The 21,297-nt window shown below is 40.8% G+C and overlaps 2 protein-coding genes across 3 annotated transcripts; both read right to left on the reverse strand.

The window, feature by feature from the left end:
- Positions 1 to 121: 121 nt before the first annotated feature.
- On the reverse strand, positions 122 to 11,674 carry pla1a (phospholipase A1 member A). Of its 2 annotated transcripts, none has more exons than XM_039818082.1 (11): positions 11,307 to 11,674; positions 8,722 to 8,947; positions 7,937 to 8,114; positions 7,721 to 7,829; positions 5,808 to 5,909; positions 5,247 to 5,339; positions 3,876 to 4,058; positions 3,180 to 3,269; positions 1,995 to 2,100; positions 1,462 to 1,617; positions 122 to 558 (listed from the first exon to the last, which is right to left on the reverse strand). In XM_039818082.1, exons 1-11 carry the CDS (start codon positions 11,371 to 11,373, stop codon positions 462 to 464), a joined length of 1,407 nt encoding a protein of 468 aa, XP_039674016.1. In that variant the 5' UTR covers positions 11,374 to 11,674; the 3' UTR covers positions 122 to 461. The 2 variants fall into 2 exon arrangements, with proteins under 2 accessions (XP_039674016.1, XP_039674017.1); XM_039818083.1 differs by having other exon boundaries at positions 3,876 to 4,040; positions 11,307 to 11,673.
- Positions 11,675 to 13,561: 1,887 nt separating this feature from the next.
- Positions 13,562 to 18,954, reverse strand: hsd3b1 (hydroxy-delta-5-steroid dehydrogenase, 3 beta- and steroid delta-isomerase 1). The gene is made up of 3 exons (XM_039817037.1): positions 18,613 to 18,954; positions 15,615 to 15,779; positions 13,562 to 14,916 (listed from the first exon to the last, which is right to left on the reverse strand). Exons 1-3 carry the CDS (start codon positions 18,761 to 18,763, stop codon positions 14,108 to 14,110), a joined length of 1,125 nt encoding a protein of 374 aa, XP_039672971.1. The 5' UTR covers positions 18,764 to 18,954; the 3' UTR covers positions 13,562 to 14,107.
- Positions 18,955 to 21,297: the final 2,343 nt, after the last annotated feature.

The following is a 21,297-nucleotide window of genomic DNA, read 5'->3' on the forward strand; positions in this document are numbered from 1 at the left end:
ATGACAGCTTCTCCTGTTTTAGATGAGCTGCAGTTTTGATTCTGCAGTGCTGATTATTTGTTTCCATTCCAGTATCTAACACACAAACGTCATTATTTAACCCCAAAAGAACAACAGAGAAAAGCAGTTACTAGTTTATTGTGCGGCTTTAAAAGAAAACCTCAGTACAAAATTGAAGTCAGTACAATTAAAACCAAAAGTCAGAAAATACAGAAACCTGGAACATCCTTAAACCTTTCAGAGCTGCAAAAAATAACAAAAAACCCCTCTGGCAATAAAGTCCGACTAGGCCGTATGTTCTCATTTAGCTGTGATAGTCTCTATCATATTAGCTTTGTCTCCAGAATAAAATGTTTTGGCTCCCTGATCATTTAACAAGATGGTGAAAATGTGAAACTGACTTCATGTTTAATGGATTCGCTGTAGATGCACTGGGTGTTTTCAGAGTAGGCCTCATTTCTTCAGAAGATACCACACACCTGCACGAAGTCGTGTGTCCACGGAGCTCCTCGTCTGATATTGATGTTGTTCACGCACAGCGGCTCCTCTCGCCTGAATCTGAAATGTAAATGAGATTTAAATGTTTAACTTTTTCCTAAAAGTGGGAGAAAAAGACATTTTGAATTACAGATAAGAGAGAAAATGGAACTCTGTTCACAAACTGCTCCAAACAGCTCTGTTGTAGTCCAGCCTTTACTTCCGTGACGAACGTTCATCACTTTGTAACACACGTTATAATGCTCGCTAGCTGCTAGCCTGGCACGCCCTCATACTCTGTAACTGACAAGCTAGCAGTACTTACTGCGCATGTGCGACTCCCAACAAAGATGGATCAGAAGTGAGATGTCTCACTCTGTAGCTAAAACAGAGAGCTCAACACACAGGGTGAAAAGAGGAGCTGCAGCAATGTGCAGTACAACAAATATATGGTGTTTTCTGAAGATTAACCATGTAAACCTATTCTGGTACAACCTCTAAATACAATTATGAACCTGAAAATGAGCATAATATGAGCACTTTAAGAAAAATGTTGTTATTGATAAAAGAAAAACAGGAAACACGTGGAGAAAGAGAGAGAGAGAGAGAGAGAGAGAGAGAAAGAGAGCGTGAGAGAGCATGAAAAGAAGCAGGAACGGCTGGAATTTAATTGACATCTGATATTTCATAAGGAGCAAACTACAAACTTTTGAGTGCCATCTTTCAGCCCAGAGGTGCTGGCCTATCCCTTTTATCATTTTAACATTGCACATGTATAACAGTCAAGAACCAAAATGGCAAACTGTCTCTGATTTGCGTTCATATTTCATCTCCTTCTGTGGCGGCTCAACAGAAACAGGCCTGGAAGCTGTTGATGATTTATAGAATATAAGAGAATAAAATCCACCAGGACGAGGTGTGGGAGCTTGAACAGAACAGCATGTGTGTGTGTGTGTGTGCACGTCGACATTTTAGATAACGCACCTGACAGAGGGGAACTCGGAGAGGCAGACAGACTTGACGTGGATGTCTCCCTGTCTGTAGAAGCGAGCTCCGGTGTTCTTCAGCTCGATGGAGTAGATCTCACACAGGGCGGCAGGGTGAGACAACACCTTCCTGTACACTGTCTTATCTGTCTGACTGCAACACACACAGACACACACACACACACACACACACACACACACACACACACACACACACACACACACACACACACACACACACACACACACACACACACACACACACACACACACAAACTTAACAACCCCTCTGCCCCTGCACTCTCTGCTAGGGGAGGGAGAGGAGGGCTGGCAGGTAAACAAGGAGCATAGGGTACATTTGAGTAGTGATGGCTGAATGAAGCTTCATGAAGCGTCGTAAACCGTTTTCTTTATTTTCTGAGCCCACTAGCACACCGAATTAGCTACTAGGGTGCGTCTAGATTTCTATGCTAACACCGAATGCCATTCCTTAAGCCTTTTTTCTTTAAACCAAGAGCGCCATCTACTTACAGCCTGAGCCGCTGCGCTGTTCCCAGGTTGTGAGTCTTCAGTGTCACCTCCACCTCAGCGCTCTTATCCAGAGGAGAAACCTCCAGCTGCAGCAGGAAGTGATGAGCTGAGCAGAACAGGACACATTTATTTACTGGCCTACAGCATATAAAAACTCTTTTGATTATTGGCATCAAAGTACGACACAATATGACACATTAACAAAGTCATTTAGTTTACTTCATTTGTTTGTCTTTTCCAACTTATACAACTAAAAAAATGTATATATATATATATATATGGTGATCAGTGTTGGGCAAGTTACTTCCAAAATGTAATACATTATAGATTACTAGTTACTGTCATTTGAGAGTAATTAGTTATATTACAATATTACTGTCTCTGAATTGTAATGCGTTACACTACTTTTGCATTACTTTTGAGTTACTTTCACCAAAATAACAGAGGAAGTTTGACTTGGCAGCTAGCTTGTGAATTTCAACACTGGATCAATAAAGTCTCATCTTTATCCACTTTAATACATCACAGATTATTCATAGTATTTTGTATAATTAATATGAATATGCAAAGTAACTAAAGCTATAAAAAATAGATAAGTAAAACGTACAATAGGCAAGTAGGAGAAAATGAAAATACTCAATTAAAAGTACCTTACAGTTGTATTGAAGTACGGCATTGTTGTAAACTGTTTGTTTGAAGCACTTGAATAAGAAATTCATGTTGTTTAGTTTAAAACAGTCTAAAGGAAATTGTCAATTATAGTGTGATTAAAACTCCCTATTTACATTATTTACAGTACTTGATTTACAGCTGATATGTGAAAAGGTACACAACCTTATTCCTTTAACAGTAATTTAGTTTTACTGCGAACCGTCACAGGAAGTACTTTTATTTTGAAGTAGCCTACACGGAAGTTGTCGGTGGTGACAAACCAAAGTAACTTCATGCTGACCAAAAAGGTGTAGCTTATAACACCTACCCTTTTGAATTAACTCCTTTTGACTGTTATACATCTTTGTGTTGCATTTATTCTAATCTTTATTTTTGTAAACATGCAAATTCCTCTTAGTTCTTAATTAGCAACCTTTAAACCTGAACTGGTAAAAAAAAAAAAAAAAAGTGTGTTTAAATTATGTAATTATCAACATGAACATTTCCCCACAGAAAGGACTGTTGCACACTCACAGCAAAAAGGTGGCGAAGCAGTTGTGAGGAGGAAGAGCTTCTGCTCTCTGGGAACTGGAGACATGGCTATCCCACTGTTTTCTGATAAACCTGGAAAACACACACACACACACACACACACACACACACACACACACACAGAGTGAGAGTAGGTCTGCCGTTCATACGTCACACAAATCAAAAGGGCTCCAAGTGCGTTGACTGTGTCCCTGTATCAGCGTGGGTTGGTGTATCAGGGGGTTGAAATGATAAGAAGCTGCCAAAAGCCGCCGTGTGACGAGAGCAGACCTGCTGCCTGAGTGCAGCCTGATGTCAAATCTACTGGTGATACTGAGACTTAACAGAGAACGAAACAAAGATACCTAATTTATATTTTTATTCTTTCAATGATTGGATGTTACCCTGCCTGTCTGTGCCTCCCCACCCTGATAAAAACATCTATTAGGCTACTGCGACTATCTGTGTCTTTTACTAAGTCCTGCATTCAAAACCTTCAGCAAAATGTACTTATGTGGGGTGTCTAACTAATTCATTCTCCCTTGTGGGGGGAGGGGCTTAGGAGACCGTTTTGGGCTTCAGCAGAAAGGGGGGAGGGACTGAGAAGTTGTTGATGATTAAATCTTTTGGCTAAGTCCTGGATCTTCGCAACCCTACCTACAGCATCTTTAAGTACTGTAGTACTTAGTGTTTTCTTACCTATAGTTGGACATGTCCCCTTGAAGACGTCACAGTCCATGCAGCGTCCCTCCAGGAAGTCCTCATAGCTGAAGCACGGGATCCCCATTAACGTGCACGAGCTGTTCAGCGCGCTCATGTAGACATGCAGCGCCCTCATGTGGTCACATATCACGTAGCCATACACTGGGAAGTAGACAAGAACTGACAACACACAGAAACACTAAGGAGTCCCAGATGTCTTTAGAAAATTATAGTTATTTAAATGTGTCCGCATGCAGAACTGGGTTAAATCTATTCATGCATAATTAGATTTTTTTATTCATAACTTCCAGGAAAAAGAAAGTAACCTGAGCTATACTTTAGAGGACACAGCAGCCAAGTTTAAAAACAACAGTCTTGCTGTTCATCTCCACCTTTTAGGTTTTAGTGAGTGCTGAAAGTATAGGTATAAGTCCTGCATTCAAAATTTTACCTAATTAAAAAGCACTAGCTTTAGCATCAACATGTACTTAAAGGACAAATCCAGCGCAAAATGAACCTAGGGGTTAATAACATATGTGTACCAGGTCGACCGTTCTCTGGGATCTGTTTTCATGCTAATCAAATGTGTCTGTAGCTTGAAACAAGCTACCGCAAATCGGTGATTAGCTTCTAACGCTAGCTTTCGGGGCAGAAGGTAAATCGCTATTTTATACCACTAACAAGGCTTAAAATAGCACCACACTTCAACTGTAGCATAATGAGAGTCCTTACATGTAAACCGAAGCATTGAGAACTTTGTAAGCGTACAGACAGTTTATTAAGAAGATAAATTAAAAAGACAGTAGCGTTCATGTTTACATGTGGCCGCCATCTTGTAAAACAGTCATGACCAGTTGAACGACGAACGCCATGCAACCAGTAACCAGTAACATAGCTCAAACACAGCGTTCGTGGTAGGGACCTCATTATACTACCGTTGAAGTGGGGTGCTATTTTGAGCTTGACTTGTTCTCCACTGTCCTCACTCGGACCCCCGCTCCACTACCTGGTTTTTATTTGTGAATAAATTGTGAAACATCTCCCAGTGAGTGTCTGCATTGTGGGTTCTGTTCTGTTTTTAAGCATACGCTTAACACAGGACCAATAAAGTTTTATCTTAACTTATAATACATAATTCATTTGTTGATTATATGTATTTTATGAATTATTCTGAACATATAAAGTAACTAAAGGTTATAAATAAATGTAGTGCAGTAAAAAGTGCAATATTTGCCTCTGAGGTATAGCAGAGCAGAAAAATAGAAATACTCAAGTAAAGAACAAGGATCTCAAAATTGTGCTTAAGTACTCAGGTACTAAAGTACTAAATTACTCTACACCACAGGTTGTAGAGGGTGCTGAACTTACTTGAAGCGAACCTAGAGCGAGCACATCCAGTCTGGTCTTTTCCTCCATTCAGAAAGAAGTCCACATGACCGACAGGGATGGAAATCCCAAAATCTGATGCAGAAAACCTCATTAAAGCTATTGCCATTTTGTTGCTGCAGTGCTGCTTTTTTACTCTTTACTGTAAACACAAAAACCCTGGGATGATAGGAAAAACATAATTTGGACAGTAAAGTAAAAGTCTACAGACTTAGATAGCTTTGTTTTTAGTGCTGGTCATCGTGTAGACATTACACGTCTCTTCTCCGACCACATTACCCCATGATAACATGACACATTGGATTTTCCCTTAATTTTTCAAACATGACGGCCTATGATGACAAAATACTTACTTATTATGCCTCGGTGTGATGATAGTGTTCCAGTGTTTTTAGTACTTTTACCTACTGTTGACCTTTTGTAAACAGAGGATAATACACTTCCCACAGCTTCCATTGTAAACACAACTAGTATTTTGATGGAAATGTTAAGAAATCAGCATTGTTTTAAGGCTTTATGGTATTCAAATTAAAGTTGTCTCACAGTCAGCGTCCGTGTGGATGGCGTCAACAAACTGAGCGTCAGATGGGTCCAGCCGGTCAAAGGTGTCGGCTCCTTTAAACATGGGTCCAGCAGGGTCAAGAGCTGGGCGACAAGGACAAGGAAAAATGTGTTTGAAAAGTGAAACATCAACTTCTTTGGCAATTATTTCCCATCAGTACTCCGATAATGAAAGTTTACTCTGTATTACCCCACTGAAAATTGAATGGCCTTTAAGTAGACAGCGGTTTGTTGTAGTTCAACCACGTTAGGATTTAAAACAAATGAGAAGCATCTTCCCCCCACTAGCATTTTTAATTCAAGGAGCCCGGTTTTATGTCGTAGGTTGTAGTCCAAATAAAGTCTCTATGGCTGATGTTGTCAGTTGTTGACATGCAAAGGGCTTTACAGGACTGAACATTACTTTGTGACAATAAAAGCTGCTGATTTTAGAAAACAGAGATGCATGACAGCAGCAAGACAACTATTAAAACAAAAGAAAATGGAGATACAGTAAGTAAGTAAATTGGGTTCAAAGATTATTTTAGATTCAGTCAGAAAAACTGTGAAAATCATATTCACACATTACTACTAAAATAAGGATTAAACAATGGATTCATCTGCCTCATTGTTGACACACACACACACACACACACACACACACACACACACACACACACACACACACACACACACACACACACACACACACACACACACACACACACACACTTTTTAATATGGAAGTCCTGCCGCATAGTGAACCAACATCTCAAGTAAACCCAACTATTTCTCTTTTCTCTTTTGATGAGATGAGTCTGAGTCCAAGTCCGAGTCACCAAAGAAGAATCCGAGTCGAGTCACGGGTCGAGTCGCAAGTCCAGAGAATAGCGACTCGAGTCCAAGTCCAGGACTCCCATCACTGGCCCCTGCATGATACTGTTACTGATACAGACTAAATATACTGCATATCAATGTCTTATATCAAATGTATGACCTATTACACACAAAAGTAGTCAGAAACTTCATTGAACTTCCGAGTCCTATATCATGAATGCTTGAGTGCGATTTCATAAATCCTCGAGTCCAAGTCAAGTCACGAGTCCAGAGAATAGCAACGCGAGTCAAACTCATGTCTGAGTCCAGGACTCGAGTACTCCATCACTGCTTAGAAGCTCCTGAACTTTTTGGTATTAAAAAAAGAGCTTAGCTGACCTCTACTAGCAGGCAAAATTAATCATTTTTTAAAGCTGGTGATGGTTTGGTCATACTGATTTTGCACAATATTTCTGATTACCGTTTATTTATTAATGACCAGATTCCTGACAGCAGCTGTGTCATCTTAACCTGTGCTTACATTCAAATTTGCACCAGCCTCTCCACTCAGACAAAAAGACCTGATATAAACCAGTGAACAGTGGCGTATTGTGTTAGCTGGTGTTTTTTGGGGACAAGTGTCTCCACACAGCTTCAGAGAGGCTCTTATCAAAGCGCTGTTGTGTTTTGAAGAGCCCGGCTGGTCTTCCAGGGTCACACTGAAACACATTCACAGCCGAGAGGCTCTGTGAGAGACTTCATTGTCTGGCCTGTTGTTCCGTAGCAGAATAACAGCAGCTGGCACCTTTTATTTTTACATTCACCATTTCAACAGTATTGTGGAAGTTCTCCCTCAAGGTTTGTATTTTTGATCTTGTAAGGGAGGAGGATTCTTCAAACTGAAGTGGAACACAGGTGTAGCAGGACTTTAAAACTTTGAATTATGGCATCTAAATGTTTTCTTCTTCACGAGAAGAAAAATCTACAATCAGATAATAGTACAGTGTTTCCAATTCAACTGCTTAGAGAAGAAGCAGGCTTTAATGTTCCTTATGCTGTTTGATATGTCTGTGGACATGATGGAGGTGGTTTGGACTCACCTGTGATTCGTCCTATCTTCCCCTCGAAAAGAGTCCCCACGAAACCAGCGACGTGCGCCCCAAGACTGACCCCGATGAAGTGGAAGGACTCTAGCTCGCATCCGTGTTTCTGTTGGACAAGACAGTTGCACTCATTTTTTTTTTATTTCCACCTGCAGCTGTTTTTGTCATAGCTATGAGTTTATTAAATCACCCCCCAAATGTGTTGTCTCTCACCTGCAGCTGGTTGATGAGGACAGAGATCTGCAACGCCACCTCCTTGTAATTCTCCACTGCCAGGTTGTAGGCGAAGGAGGCGCCGTAGACCCAGTCCACCACCAGCACGTTGACATTCTGCGCCCTGAGCACAGCCTGGGCCAGCTGCTTCACCCACGACGGCTTACTGCCCAGGATCCTACGGGGAGGTGGGGAGGGTGATGTAGGAAAGGCCAGACGGTGGCGTTGACTTGTTCACCATAAACCAAAGATCAACTATGTTATACTATGCTATAGTTGTGTCTCTGTGTGTGCTTCTGTGCTTTGTGCTTCTGTGCTGTCGATGTGTTTTAATGTGTGTCTATGCACTTTTACCCGTCTACTGTATATGCTACTTGTCTTATGTTTTTCTCATGGCATCAACCTGCCAGCTGTCATGATGTCGAATAGTGGTTGTGTCATTTTACATGTCTATGCCTATGTGTTCTTGTTTTATGTTTGTGTGTTGTATTGTTGTAGCTTATCTATTGTTTTAAGCCATCAACCAGCTAGGGACTGCAGGTGAAAATTAGCCTGCATGGCTAAATCTGGCTCATTTACATGTTGGACTCTGTGCTCATGTTGAGTAATGTGCGTCGTCCCTTTTAAATAAAGAAATCTAAACAAACAAAAAAAAATCTGTTTAAGAGAAATAACCAAAAGGGTTGTAACTTGTAACAAAATGTTTGAGTGTTCATGTAGAAAACGATTGCTTTTAAGATAAAATTAAGATAAAAAAAAAGGGTCTTTAAGGATCTCGTCCTCACCTGTAACCGTGGATGATGACCTTTGTCGGGTGGGAGATGTTGAAGTAGGACGGCTGCTTCTGTGTTTCAGTGAGAGACTCCTGGTTGAACATTTGGGCACAGTCCATGTTCCTCCTCGTGAGCAGCATGTACTGCACCTGCAGCTTGACTCTCTGCTGCCGGTACTCCAGCCAGGTGGTGTTGTTGAGGTCAGCGCACTCTTCATCGCTCTGAATTTCCTCCACACCTGAGAAAAACAATGTAATATTTTCGTATTGACTGGGCTGGAATGTTGAATGGGTGTTGATCCCATGCATCACAAAACAGCAAACATGTTGAATTCAGACAATGACACACCGTGCGGATTATTATGGATTATTTTTGTTGTGTCGTCAACTGACAAGATGTCATGTTTTATCAGAATAGGATTTTATCTCTTGCATGTGAAAACCTTATTGGCAATAATCCCCATTCTGATAAAATGTGACATGTGTAGAGAGTCTTCTTACTTTATAGTTTATTTTTTTATTTTTTAAGGTGCATAACAGTGACTATGAGAGTCCTTGGAGAGAATGGTCAGTGAAGCCCTTGATAAGAATCATCAACAGGTGTGATAGTGCGTAAAGGGGGCGTTGGCTGCCTGACGACACCCATCTCAACCAATGTGCTACACTCATTAATCAGTAATTAAAGGGCAAATGGCCACAAACAGGTCAAAAGTTATTAAAGGTCCTATGACATGCTGCTTTTTGGATGCTTTTATATAGACCTCAGTGGTCCCCTAATACAGTATCTGAAGTCTCTTTCCTGAAATTCAGCCTTGGTGCAGAATTACAGCCACTAGAGCCAGTCCCACAATGAGCTTTATAACCGGGACACACTTAGTTAATTATCGTCCGTTAGACAGTCTGGCGAGGTCAGTGACGCAAATCTGTTCGGTGTGTCCCGTGCCGTCGTCAGTCTGGGGGGCTGTCGTGTTCATTTTTGCCGAGCATCAGGGCAGTCGGGACTCACCCGGAAATGGGGAGCGGAGTGAGGTGACTAGAGTCTCTCAAAATCTGACGAAAATCTTTTAAACTGACCTTTGTTGAGCTGAAATGAAGACAGATTCAGCAACTGCACGGCCTATTTCTCGTTTAAAATGTTCTCAGAAACATGTTTCAGTGAACTATTTTAGTACAATATGAGATCGTATTCTGAACGGCCGCCATGACAGTCTGGCTTTGAATTTCCGGAGAAAACAAACCCATGTGATGCGTTCTCCCAATCAGCTGCCGGTTTTCATTTCCTGGGCAATAATACAGATTAGCGGCGCCTGCTGTTATAGAGATGTATTACGTCTCGTCTCGTCTTTTTGGTGTGTTCTGTGGCACTTTTTGGACCAATACGGGGAGACTGATCATTTCGACTGGCTTTTCTGTCAACGGTCGGCCGTCTGGTTGGTGTGTAAGCAGCTTTACTTAGAATGTGCCATTTCTGTGTCTGTAGCTTTAAATGCTATTGAAAATGAGAGAGGGGGGGCAAGGTGGGGGTGTGGCCTTGACCAACTGCCACTTTGATTGTTTGCAAGCCATGATGTCTCTCTCTCTCTCTCATGAGCGGGCCAAAGTCTCTGGGCGGGCGAGGTAACCCCTTTCTCTGATCGGCCCATCTGAGCTTTCATTTTCTCAAAGGCAGAGCAGGATACCCAGGGCTCGGTTTACACCTATCGCCATTTCTAGCCACTGGGGGACCATAGGCAGGCTGGGGGAACGCATATTAATGTTAAAAAACCTCATAAAGTGAAATTGTCATGCCATGGGACCTTTAAAAACAATGTTGATAGGTAACATAAAACATTCACATTACAATGGGAATAAAGGTATATTCATCTTAAATACTATACTTTGACATACTTTTGACATTAGAGAAAGCAAGTTAAATTAATTTCTTCATTTAAATCTAGAAGTTCTAGAGTGTCGAGTGTATGTATCCGAAACGCTTCCCTGCATTGGAGTTTATTAATGATATCACCACCCCTGAGTGGGGGTGTGATTTTCTCAATTCCCCAGAACCTCAATGAAACTATAAAGTAAGAAGACATTTGTGTTGCACCGGTGATTCTTTTTTACTCTACACTGTTTTGTCCTGCCCTGGTTGCACCAGATTGTTGTGGTTCACAGAAGCGCAGAGAACCCTCCCTTTTTAACGTGACACGTTGTGTATTTGACACCAGATCTTCCTTCTGTCTCTAATGATATACAACACCACATTAAAATATACATGTCAAAAGAAATATAACTGCAACTGACACATGATAGTCAAATTATGTTTTGTGAGCAAACAAGTGATTTTCAGGTAATTTGTGACACAGATTTTTATTTTTTACAAATACTCTGTGTATCATTGTTTCACCATAAATATATAAAATCTTATTTTAGGTTAGAAGGTTGTGATTTAGTGTATTTATGTGGTGCAATGTAAAAAAAATGCACTTAATGTGCTTAATGTCCAGCTGAAACTACAAAATTCATCCCTTTGTGCAGTTAAAAATCATGACACATTTTCCAAAAATTATTATTATTATTATAAGAAAGACAATCTCTATCATGAGCTTCTTCACTTACCCACCACCAGGGCTGTAATGCAGACTGTCAAGACACAGAGGAGGATCGGTTTGAGTTTACGAGGCATTTCTGTTGAACGACAGAGGTGAATGGGGAGAGTAGCTGCCTGGGAGCTTTAGGTAGTGCTTAACGGTGATCAGCTGCTCTGTTTAGCTCCCAGATTGCTGAATGGAGATCAGCTTTCGGCTTGAGAAAATCCTGGCTCTGTGCAGTTTTGTAACTCTGGAACGACTACTCATAAGCAGTCTTGTAAAGCTTCCCCTTTTAACAGGAATGTCCTTTTTACTCAGTCATCACAGTCGTCAGTGGGTTTTTTATTTTTTATTGTTATTTTCCCAGAATGGGTTTGTACTGGGCCGACAAGTGGTTGCAGCTCTTTGCCAGGCGGTGAAGCCATGACCTCATTGGTGTTCAATGGCTGTTTGTTTGAAATGCTGGACTCTGGCCTGGCCGCGCTGGTTTGTGTGTGTGTGTGTGTGTGTGTGTGTGTGTGTCTCACAGAAAATAAGGAGGCAGTCACCCTGTTTGGTCTGAGGGAAATCAATAATTAACTGATTGATTGTTCCACTTTCAATGCTCTTTTAAGTTAATCAATGCTCTTTGTAAACATGCTGAAAACTTTTCAGGTGAAATCCAGTGCTTTAACCAGTTCACTGTTTTCTTACTGAATTATGGTGGATCTTTAGACGGTTATAATTACATAGTAGGGTTGACTGGATCTTGCCTTTGGTTTTAAGGTAGTTATTACACGCAAATTTAAATTGAATCCTTTCCACAAAAAAGGGCAGGGATGTAGTGCTATTTGCTTTAGTGCTGGAGAGCTGTGCACCTATAACGCATGCATGCGTTAAATTGTAGCTTGTTTAAAAAGTGATGTAATCACTGTTCCTTTGTTGGCAAGTTTACATACATTAGTCCACTATAACTGACAACACGATCAAATCTTAGACAGACATCATGAAACTATTCATGATGTTGAGAATATTACGTGGCAGTCAGCAAAACATCTAGCTAAGTAGAAATAGTTAATATGTATAGTCTATAGTCTAGTGGTCATTAAATGTCCCATATTGTAAAATGTCTTGTTTTTATTAAAACTGTGTCAAAACACTTAAACCACAGAGAAATGCACACAGCCTGTATTAAGACACTGTGCCTTTAAAGGAGCCATCAGGACTTACGTACAGTTGTAATGTCACAACTTTACCATATATATAGAAAGTGCTGCTACAGTGCCGTTACAGTCATCCCCCGGCTGCAATGACGGTGCTTATGCTGCGTTCATTCCACCTCGGAATAACAGAGACCGCCCCCCTGGTTACGTTGTTTTTCCGACTGGCAGCGTTCACATGGTCGGGATGCGTGTTCTTCTTCTTCTGTTATATTGGCATAACAACTTCTTGCATGACTGCCACCAACTGGCAGTCATGCATCAGGTGTGTGAAAACTTGGAGGCCACAATAACAAAAGATTTTCTGCTGCTTTTTTATGCGAGCATCCAAACAGCACATCGCCAGGTGTTTGTTTGTGTTATCTGCAGGACAACGAACGGGAAAAGACACGGATAATGTGTTGTTTTTTTATACATAGGCCTATTTATGAATAATTTGAAACATATTATGTCTGTGTTTATTGGCAGAGGCATTTGTCCACAATAAAAAGTTTATTGTCATTGAAATATGTTCAGTGAACCAAAGTCGCCTACATCAAACGTCAGTTGTCAACAACGCGTCACCAACTGGGAAACTCGGTTAGCAAAATCCAGCCCGAGTTTCCCACCTCTGATTCCCACAGGACGTTACGTGAATGCTGACGTTTTCACTCGGAAAAACGTTTTTCCGATGTCCATGAACACACGGTTAGACTCCGAGAGTGCAGATGTGGAAAAAGATCCGGAAAAGCTGACCAATCAGAGCAGACTAGGCTTTATTGGGAGGGGGGCTTAAAGAGACAGGCGCTAAAACGGCGACAGATCCTAGACAGAAGACAGAACCTACAGTATATGGTCAAGGGTTGCCTAAGTTTTGCACTTGGCAGTCATTTTGTGTTAATCAAAAAGTGGAGCTTAATTATAATTAAGAGCTCTTTACTTCAACCAACCATAAGCTGCTGGAAGCATACTTATCCAAATGTCTGCTTGCTTCAAATCTAAAAGAAAAGTGCTGCAAGGCAAAGTTTCCTTTAAAGTTAAATGAACTGATGAACGCACAGTAATTAAATATATAAACCATGTTTAAATGAAAATGTACAATGAGTAAGGTTTTTCTCACCATAAACTTTAATAGTAGGAACATATTGCCAGGACAGTACAGGAACATCAGGTGATAATGACATGAATCAAAGCTACAAGATATAAACTTTTGTATTTAAGCTTTTAGTGTGTTGTGAGTCCAACCCTCCTCTTCCTCATAGGGTTAAGTTAACACTGTTTACTGTATTGTCTACCTTACATCATCTCTCCTGAGGTTGATCTAGAAAGCCAACAATTTTTAAGAAACAGAGTAAAGTGGAGCTTATGTAGCCTAAAGAATAAACCCCATATGTGAAGGAATCTTTGGCGACTCCTGCTGGAAATATCAATAAAAAAAAGAAAAAACTAAAACCTTTACTAAACTAATCAGAATAATTAGAAAAGTGCCACATTGTAAAAAAAAAAATAATCCACAATTAGTGTCTTTGCAGAAAAATCAACAGTGATGATCACCATGTTTTTGAATGTGTGCTTCCCATTCCTTTCACTTATTCAAACACTTATTAGAACTAACATTAGTTCATAAAAAAAAAACATAACTTTTTCAGAATTATTTAGCATTTATTCTTTCCCTCTCCTTTGGCAGCTCTGACGCGAGCCATTCAATGGTGCGCTTGCGTGCTTCCTCCCAGGTGTATCTGGGGACGTATCCCAGGTCCTTCTTAGCCTTCTGATAGGAGAAGCTGAATGGCGTGTTCAACATGGTGACGAGCTGCCGGTTCAGGGGCGGGACGATGCGTACGAAAGGTCGCACCATCATGCACAGCATCTCCATTAAGAAGCAGACCACGTAGAGGAGGCGGAGCGGGTACATGAGCTTCTCTTGAATGTTGAAGCCCAGAGGGGACATCATGACGTGGTTGAAGTCCGAATAACTTCCAAGTGGCGTGTCATCAGAAATTAGGTAAAACTTTCCTCCGATAGCGTTTCTTTTTTGTGGATCTTTGAGGCTGCGGGCTGCTTGGAGGTGGGCTGCAGCCACGTTGCCGACATACACAGGATTCACTTGGGCCTCCGGTTGGGACATACGAAACAAAACGCCCTTGTTTCGTATCCCGTCGCCCATGTGGCCCAGCAGGAAGCGGCAGCCCTCCCCGTAGATGTACATAGGTCTGAGGGCGCAGGTGGCCAGCCGGCCTCCGTTATTGAGCACATCGCCGTGGGCCTGCAGGGTTCTATGCTCAGCCTCCTTTTTGGTCTTGCTGTAGGCAAACTTCAGAGTGCAGTTGTAAACTGTGTCCTCGCTGCCGTTGATTATGGGTTCACCTTTAGAGTTTGGTCCCATCACCTCGATGGTACTGGTATAGATGAAGGACACCACGTTCTCTTGAATACAAGCCTCCAGAAGCAGCTGCGTTCCTGCAAAGCAAAGGTGCTCTTGAGTTCATATGAGTTAAAAGAGATTTCAATCACTCCTTATCTTATCTCAAAGGAGAGCAACAGAAAAGTAAACAGATTAAAAGCTGCGGCTAAACTTTTTTTAATGACAAGAATGGCTGAAGTTGAAACTCTTTTAAGAAAGAAAGTATTAGTTGCTACAAGAGTTCTGCTTCATGTGTCTATATATACCATCGGTGAATGCATACTGTACTGTATATCATTTCTTGATAAGTGAAGAAATTAAAATAATTCAATGCATTACAATCTGTAAGAGGAAAATAGTGTGACGTTGAAAGAAGTTGAAGTCGAAGGCTGTTACAGTGAAAGTGTTATGAGTTCAAGTTTTAGTTTAAGTGTAAATTCAGAATAAAGTTCAAGCAATGAGACGTTGAAAAGTCAGTTCAAGTAAAGTAAGTGTCAGTTGAAGTGTAAACGCTTAAATAAGTTCATGGCAGTTGAAATGTGAGCAGAGAAAGCGGCTGAAGTGTCAAAGTAACCAATGAAAGCAGTTTGCAATATCCTTTTGAGGCGGAACCAGCAGCTGAAATGTCAACCAAAGCAAGTCAGGAAAGCAGTTTGAAAAGTCAATAGATGCATAAGCACTCAAAGTCAGTTGAAGTTCAAGCAATCAAAAGAGTTCTGCTTCATCTTTCAGTGCATTAAAGCCACGGCCTTACCTTTGACATTGACCCCGTATATCTCACTGTACTCCACTGAGTCATAAACGTCAATGATGGATGCCATGTGGAAGACGATCGATGCACCTCGACAGCCTTTTCTCAGGAAATCCCCGTCTCTGATGTCGCCCTCGAAAACGCTCAACTTTGTGTTGCCTCTACATTCTGACACACATGAAATAAATGACAAACTCTCATCAATTTACACAATATAAGGTTTGTTTTTTTGATATGTAAAATGATGTCTACAATATTTGTATTTTCTTGTGTCTTTTAAATGTAAGTAGATGTAATGCTGCCATCACATTAAAAGCTGTAAAGTAGTCGAAATATAAAAGCCTTAAAGTCTATCTTATATATCTTTGTTTGTGAGTTCAAAAGGAAAACCCAAATGCAGGAGACCAGTTAGGCAGGTTGATAGAACAAGAAGCGAGCATTAATAACAAAAAGCTGAATCCAAAAACAGGCAGGCAACAAAAGAAATCCAGAAACACTAGAAAAACAAAAGCACTGGAGAAAACTACACACTAGAAAGATACACAGAGAACCAAGAACAAACTCAGACATGACACTGAAACAAGAGAACCCAGGACTAATGGTCTGTTCATGCCACCTGGGAATATCAGGGACCGCCCCCGTCATTACGTTGTTTTTCCGACTGCCAGTGTTCATGTGCTTCACTGTCTATGGTCGGGATGCGTGTTCTTCTACTGTTATATTGACGTTTGGCATAACAACTTGTTGCATAACTGCCACCAACTGTCAGGTGTGTGAAAACATGGAGGCCACAATAACAAAGATTTGCTGCTGTTTTCTTATGCGAGCATACAAACAGCACATCGACAGGTGTTTGTGTTGCGAATTGAATTGAATTTTCTATATTTAGGGGTCGTATGTACGTGTAGTTTAGTGTCCCAAATTATTTTCTCAAAACTAGGTGTCCCAAAGCTACCATAAAGCCATGTCTTTCCATCATGACTGAACGCCTCTAAGTCAGAATCCCTCCCAGATGTAGCAATACCCATGCGCCTAAGTGCTTCGGTTGGTTTGGAGTAGTCTGGGTCCAGGTGAGCAGAGCCGTTGTGAATGGGTCGGGGTGCGGCCGGAAAAGCGTCGTAGTAACTTGTTATGCGCACATTAATTACTATAAAACACCTGTTAAACAGCACAGGTGGTTTAGCAGGTTCAAAATTAAGGACATTTTATGGGGGAATTTGGGACATTAAACTGCACGTAGAATCTTCCATAGGGAATTTGGGACATTAAACTGCACGTAGAATCTTCCATAGGAAATTTGGGACACTAAACTGCACGTATACCATATTTAGGAATAGTTCTCACCCTTCAACACATTTGAACGATCGTCAGCCATGTTTCTGTACGTCAGTTATCAACAACGCGTCACCAACTGGGAAACTCTGTTAGGAAAATCTAGCCCCAGTTTCCCACCTCTGATTCCCACAGGAAGTGACGTGAATGATGACGTTTTCACTGGAAAAAAATGTTTTTCCGATGCCCATGAACGCACGGCAATATACACAGGGAAAGGAAGGTGGTAACGAGGGACAGGTGACACGAGGGCTGATGAGGAACAGGTGAAAGACATCAGAGCGGAGCAGACAATCACACAGGCTGGAAAACACACAAGACAGGAAATAAAAGACTGAGGCTGCATCTCATAACCCTTATTTGATAGCTCGTCCACTCTGTGTTGTTCCATCCCTCCTCGGTGAAGGCCATCTCAAAGCTCTTATTTCTGCCCCAAGGACAGAGGAGCGAGCATTGAGGAGGGATCACCGAGGAGCTATAGGCGAGGATACACGAGAGCAGCTTTCCCAGGAGCCGTGCCGCTGAAGGAGTTGCTAACTCTGCCCAAAAAGCTGAAGTATTCATGTGACACTTCAGAGGAAAGGAGGTCCCATCCCTCTCATGCTACGTTTACATGTGGCCGGCTATTTTCATAAACGGACATTTCAACCTCTCCTTTTTCAAAAATAACATCGTGCACAGCTGTCAGTTTTCAGAAAAGTGTTCGTTTACACGTACCCGTGTATACTGTATATGCCGTAAATGCTGTCAAGAGCACGCCAAACCTGTAGGTGGCGGTGTAACGAGAAGCTCAAGCCCACGTTAGCCAATCAGAATCCCGAAAATGGCAACAACAGCAACGAATCACTTCCTCTCTCTTCTCTTCCTCACTTCCTCGGCTGCCTAAACCGCTGTTTGTCTCAGTTTACATGCAAACTAAGTTTTCCAAAATCTCCACTCTGGCCGGAGGTTTTAGAAAGAATCGATTTCAGAGGCAAATTCTCCGTTTGCGTGCAAACGAAGGGCACAAACGAAGGGAAATGTCTCAGTTTTTCAAAATAACCATGTACGTGAAAACAGCATTTCTGCACGTCTCTCCTGTGCCTCCTTGGTGGGAGGGACTAGTGTGAGGAAGGGAGGCAAGTGGAGGAGTCAAGAAGGCAATTTAATTGTTATGACATGCAGCAAATGACACAGGGGAAGATCCCACAAACATAAAAACAGAAAATAAAACAACCACGATCATGACAATTTTAATGTTAAACAATTACATAAAAAGATTTTATTAAATAATAATAATAATATCAAGACTATTATTTCAGTTGAGGGTAAAATATATTGACATTAATCTGTGACTGCTGCATAATTTTGCTCTTGAAAAACAAAGTTTGTATTTCCTGATTGAATTACGTTTGAATAAAAAATAAAAAATAAAAAATAAAATTGAATTGAACTGCTGGTATGACAAAGGGTTCCCATGATATAAGCATTGTTAGTTTTAATCCCTGATAATATTAAGAGTAAATACTACATTCATATTTATACTTCAGTATTCAAGTTTTTCAGTGTGAAAAGGATGTATACCAGCACACTATAAAGACAAACTTCTCCCTGTACTTTTAATGTATTTCATGTGTGCTACAGAGGAAAAAAAGATGAATAATTTAATTGTAAATAAGACAGATTTTACCCTCCAGAGAGTATAGAAGTTCTGGCTGTACTTGTTTGTCCAGCAGTCGAATCTCAGCCATTTTCTCTTCCTCCAGCAGCAGCCTCACCAGCCTCTTTCCCAGGAATCCACTGGCTCCCGTCACCACACACACTTCACCTCTCAGAGACATCGCAGTTCAAATCTCCCTTGGTATGGCGACAAAAAAACTTCTCTTCCAAGGGAACTCTTGAAGAAGCTTCTCAAAAGAAAAAGCTCAAAGTAAAATGAAAGAGAATACAACTCTTGTGCTCGTGGATGTTTCTTGTTCTGTTTGTGGAAGAGCCACAGCACCTTCTGCCCTCTCAGACTCAACCCTTTCACTTTATGTAAACCCAGAAACTTTACAAGAGAAAAAAAAACTAATTATTTGCTCCAAGGCAGTGTGAAAAAAGGGGATGGACTACTTCAGGGTGGAATGTGATGCTTTTAATTGGAGCTTGACAAAATTTGGGGCTGGAACTTTTTACATGCCAAGGAAAGTTTGTAGGATTCTTTTATTCAAGTGGGAATAGCACTCTGTTACAGGTGGAGAAAAAACATGGTACATAGCTGAGGGTCTTTCTACATTTAAAAATACATGATTCCCCAAGATGAAATAACTGATGGAAGAAGTGCTGAGATATTTTAAGTAAAGGGAACAATACCACAATGAAAAAATGCTCCATTAAATGTAAAAGTCTTGCATTCAATTTCAAGTATTGGCAGCAAAGTGAAAATCTAACCTATTTAATCTATAATCTAACAATGCATCTTTTATAAAATATATAGGACAAAGCAAATTTTATACATTTTAGATATTTATAAATGTTATGCATATACAAATTTGAACTAATTATAGCTGTAAGATAAATGTTGTGGAGTACAATATTTCCCTCTGAAATGTAGTGAAGTAGAAATAAATGATCATAAAATGGAAATACTTAACTAGAGTACAAGTATTTAAAAATTGTACTGTGAATGTACTTAGTGACATTTCACTACTGCTCCTTTCTTGTGTAAGTAAATCATTGGCTAACATAAATGATAACAACAATATATTTTGTGTTTCTGTTTTTGTCTGTCTCAATAAGTCCTTTAAACTATTAGGGTGACATGGGACATTTATTCCTACCAAGGGGGTAAGCGAACATCCGCAAAGCGTACCTCCTATGGAGACTTTTTGATACTAACAAGCCATCACCTGCAGTTAGCATTCCATTGTCTGCCATTCATTTTGGCGTCACTTTGACAGCGAATAACTTTACATCTGAAGCGTTTAAAGACTTTTTGTCCATTGTTTATTTCTAAAAAAACACGACAATGTATAAAAGGCTCCATTACCTTGTATCTCACGTTATGGCTCCGTAGCAGACGTTTTTCTAAAAATAGGCTAACGAGTGTGTCATAACCACGAGACTTTCTGTCGCATAGTAGAGGAATTACCGTATAGTACAGGAGAAGCTCGCAGGCAGGTTCGACTTACGTTAGCTGTTTAAGTTTAATTACTAATGTTAACTAGCATTTTAGTTAGCAATAATCAGCCTCTGCCTATGTTATCTCCTTACATATACCTACACTCTCCGTCTCTGCAAGATTGGGAATGATTGAGATTTCTCTTGGCACAGCTACCAGAAGACTTACAACTTTCAGACAGGTTGCTCACGTCAGAGCTACTTAGTCAAGCTCAATTGGAGGCTGCGCAGTAACGCTCAGCGCTCACCGGAAAAGTGCTTCTAATATACTTCACTGGTCTCCCGTGGAAGTCTACGGCGTCGATGTGTCCATTCATTTTACTGTCTATGATTCCTACCCTCAAATACGACCCACAGGAGCGTTTCATTAATTAGCGCCCCTAGTGGTGGTGGAAATACAACCCTAATATCTAAACCAGAGAACGTCGGTCGCTGTTTTGAACCTAAAGGTTGCGATTTTAGGCACAAAAACTACTTGTTTAGAAAAAGATTGGGGTTTGGGTTCAAATCAGATATTACTTTACTTTACTAGCACGTGGCATGGCTCCATTGGTCCATAAAGTTAAAACAAAAACTTACCATTTACTTATATTTTCAAACGGGACACGAACCCCCGGTCTCCTGGGTGAAAGATTGTTTGACACATCCAGCACCCCAACCTCCTTACGTGGAAATCAGGGGACATAAACATCAGAAAAACACAGTTTTGTAACTTGTAACTTGTGTTCTCTTACAATGGGGTTTAACTAGCCTACTTGAATTAAGTAAAGGATCTCAGTAGGCTACTTCTTCCACCACTGCTGATGAACTGATCTCCTTGGGAAGGCGTCGTTGTTGGATTTTACACACTTGCAGATTTGCTTGTAATGTTGCTACTGTACAGAAAGAAAATGTTTTCGGGACCATTTATGTTCCAGTTGTCTGCTAATGTATTTAACGCTTTTCTTCCATTTGAAGCAGAGTCTCTTCACTGTTTAAGCCTGCACACTGTAGAGTGTTTGAACAAAACTCAGCGTTACATTGCTGATTCCTTTGTATATTTGAAACCATTGTCTTCAAAGTGCTCCTCATCAGCAGAAGTCAAAAGGGAGACATTCACTTTACAAGCACGGACCATTTGCTTTGTTTAGAATCTCAGAGGAACAGTTTTTTACGAGGATCCTTTAAAAGGTAAGACGAGTAGATCAGATATGTACTCCAGTGCATTAATTAA

Source organism: Perca fluviatilis, chromosome 12 (assembly GCF_010015445.1).
Source record: "Perca fluviatilis chromosome 12, GENO_Pfluv_1.0, whole genome shotgun sequence".
Classification (NCBI taxonomy): Eukaryota; Metazoa; Chordata; class Actinopteri; order Perciformes; family Percidae; genus Perca; species Perca fluviatilis.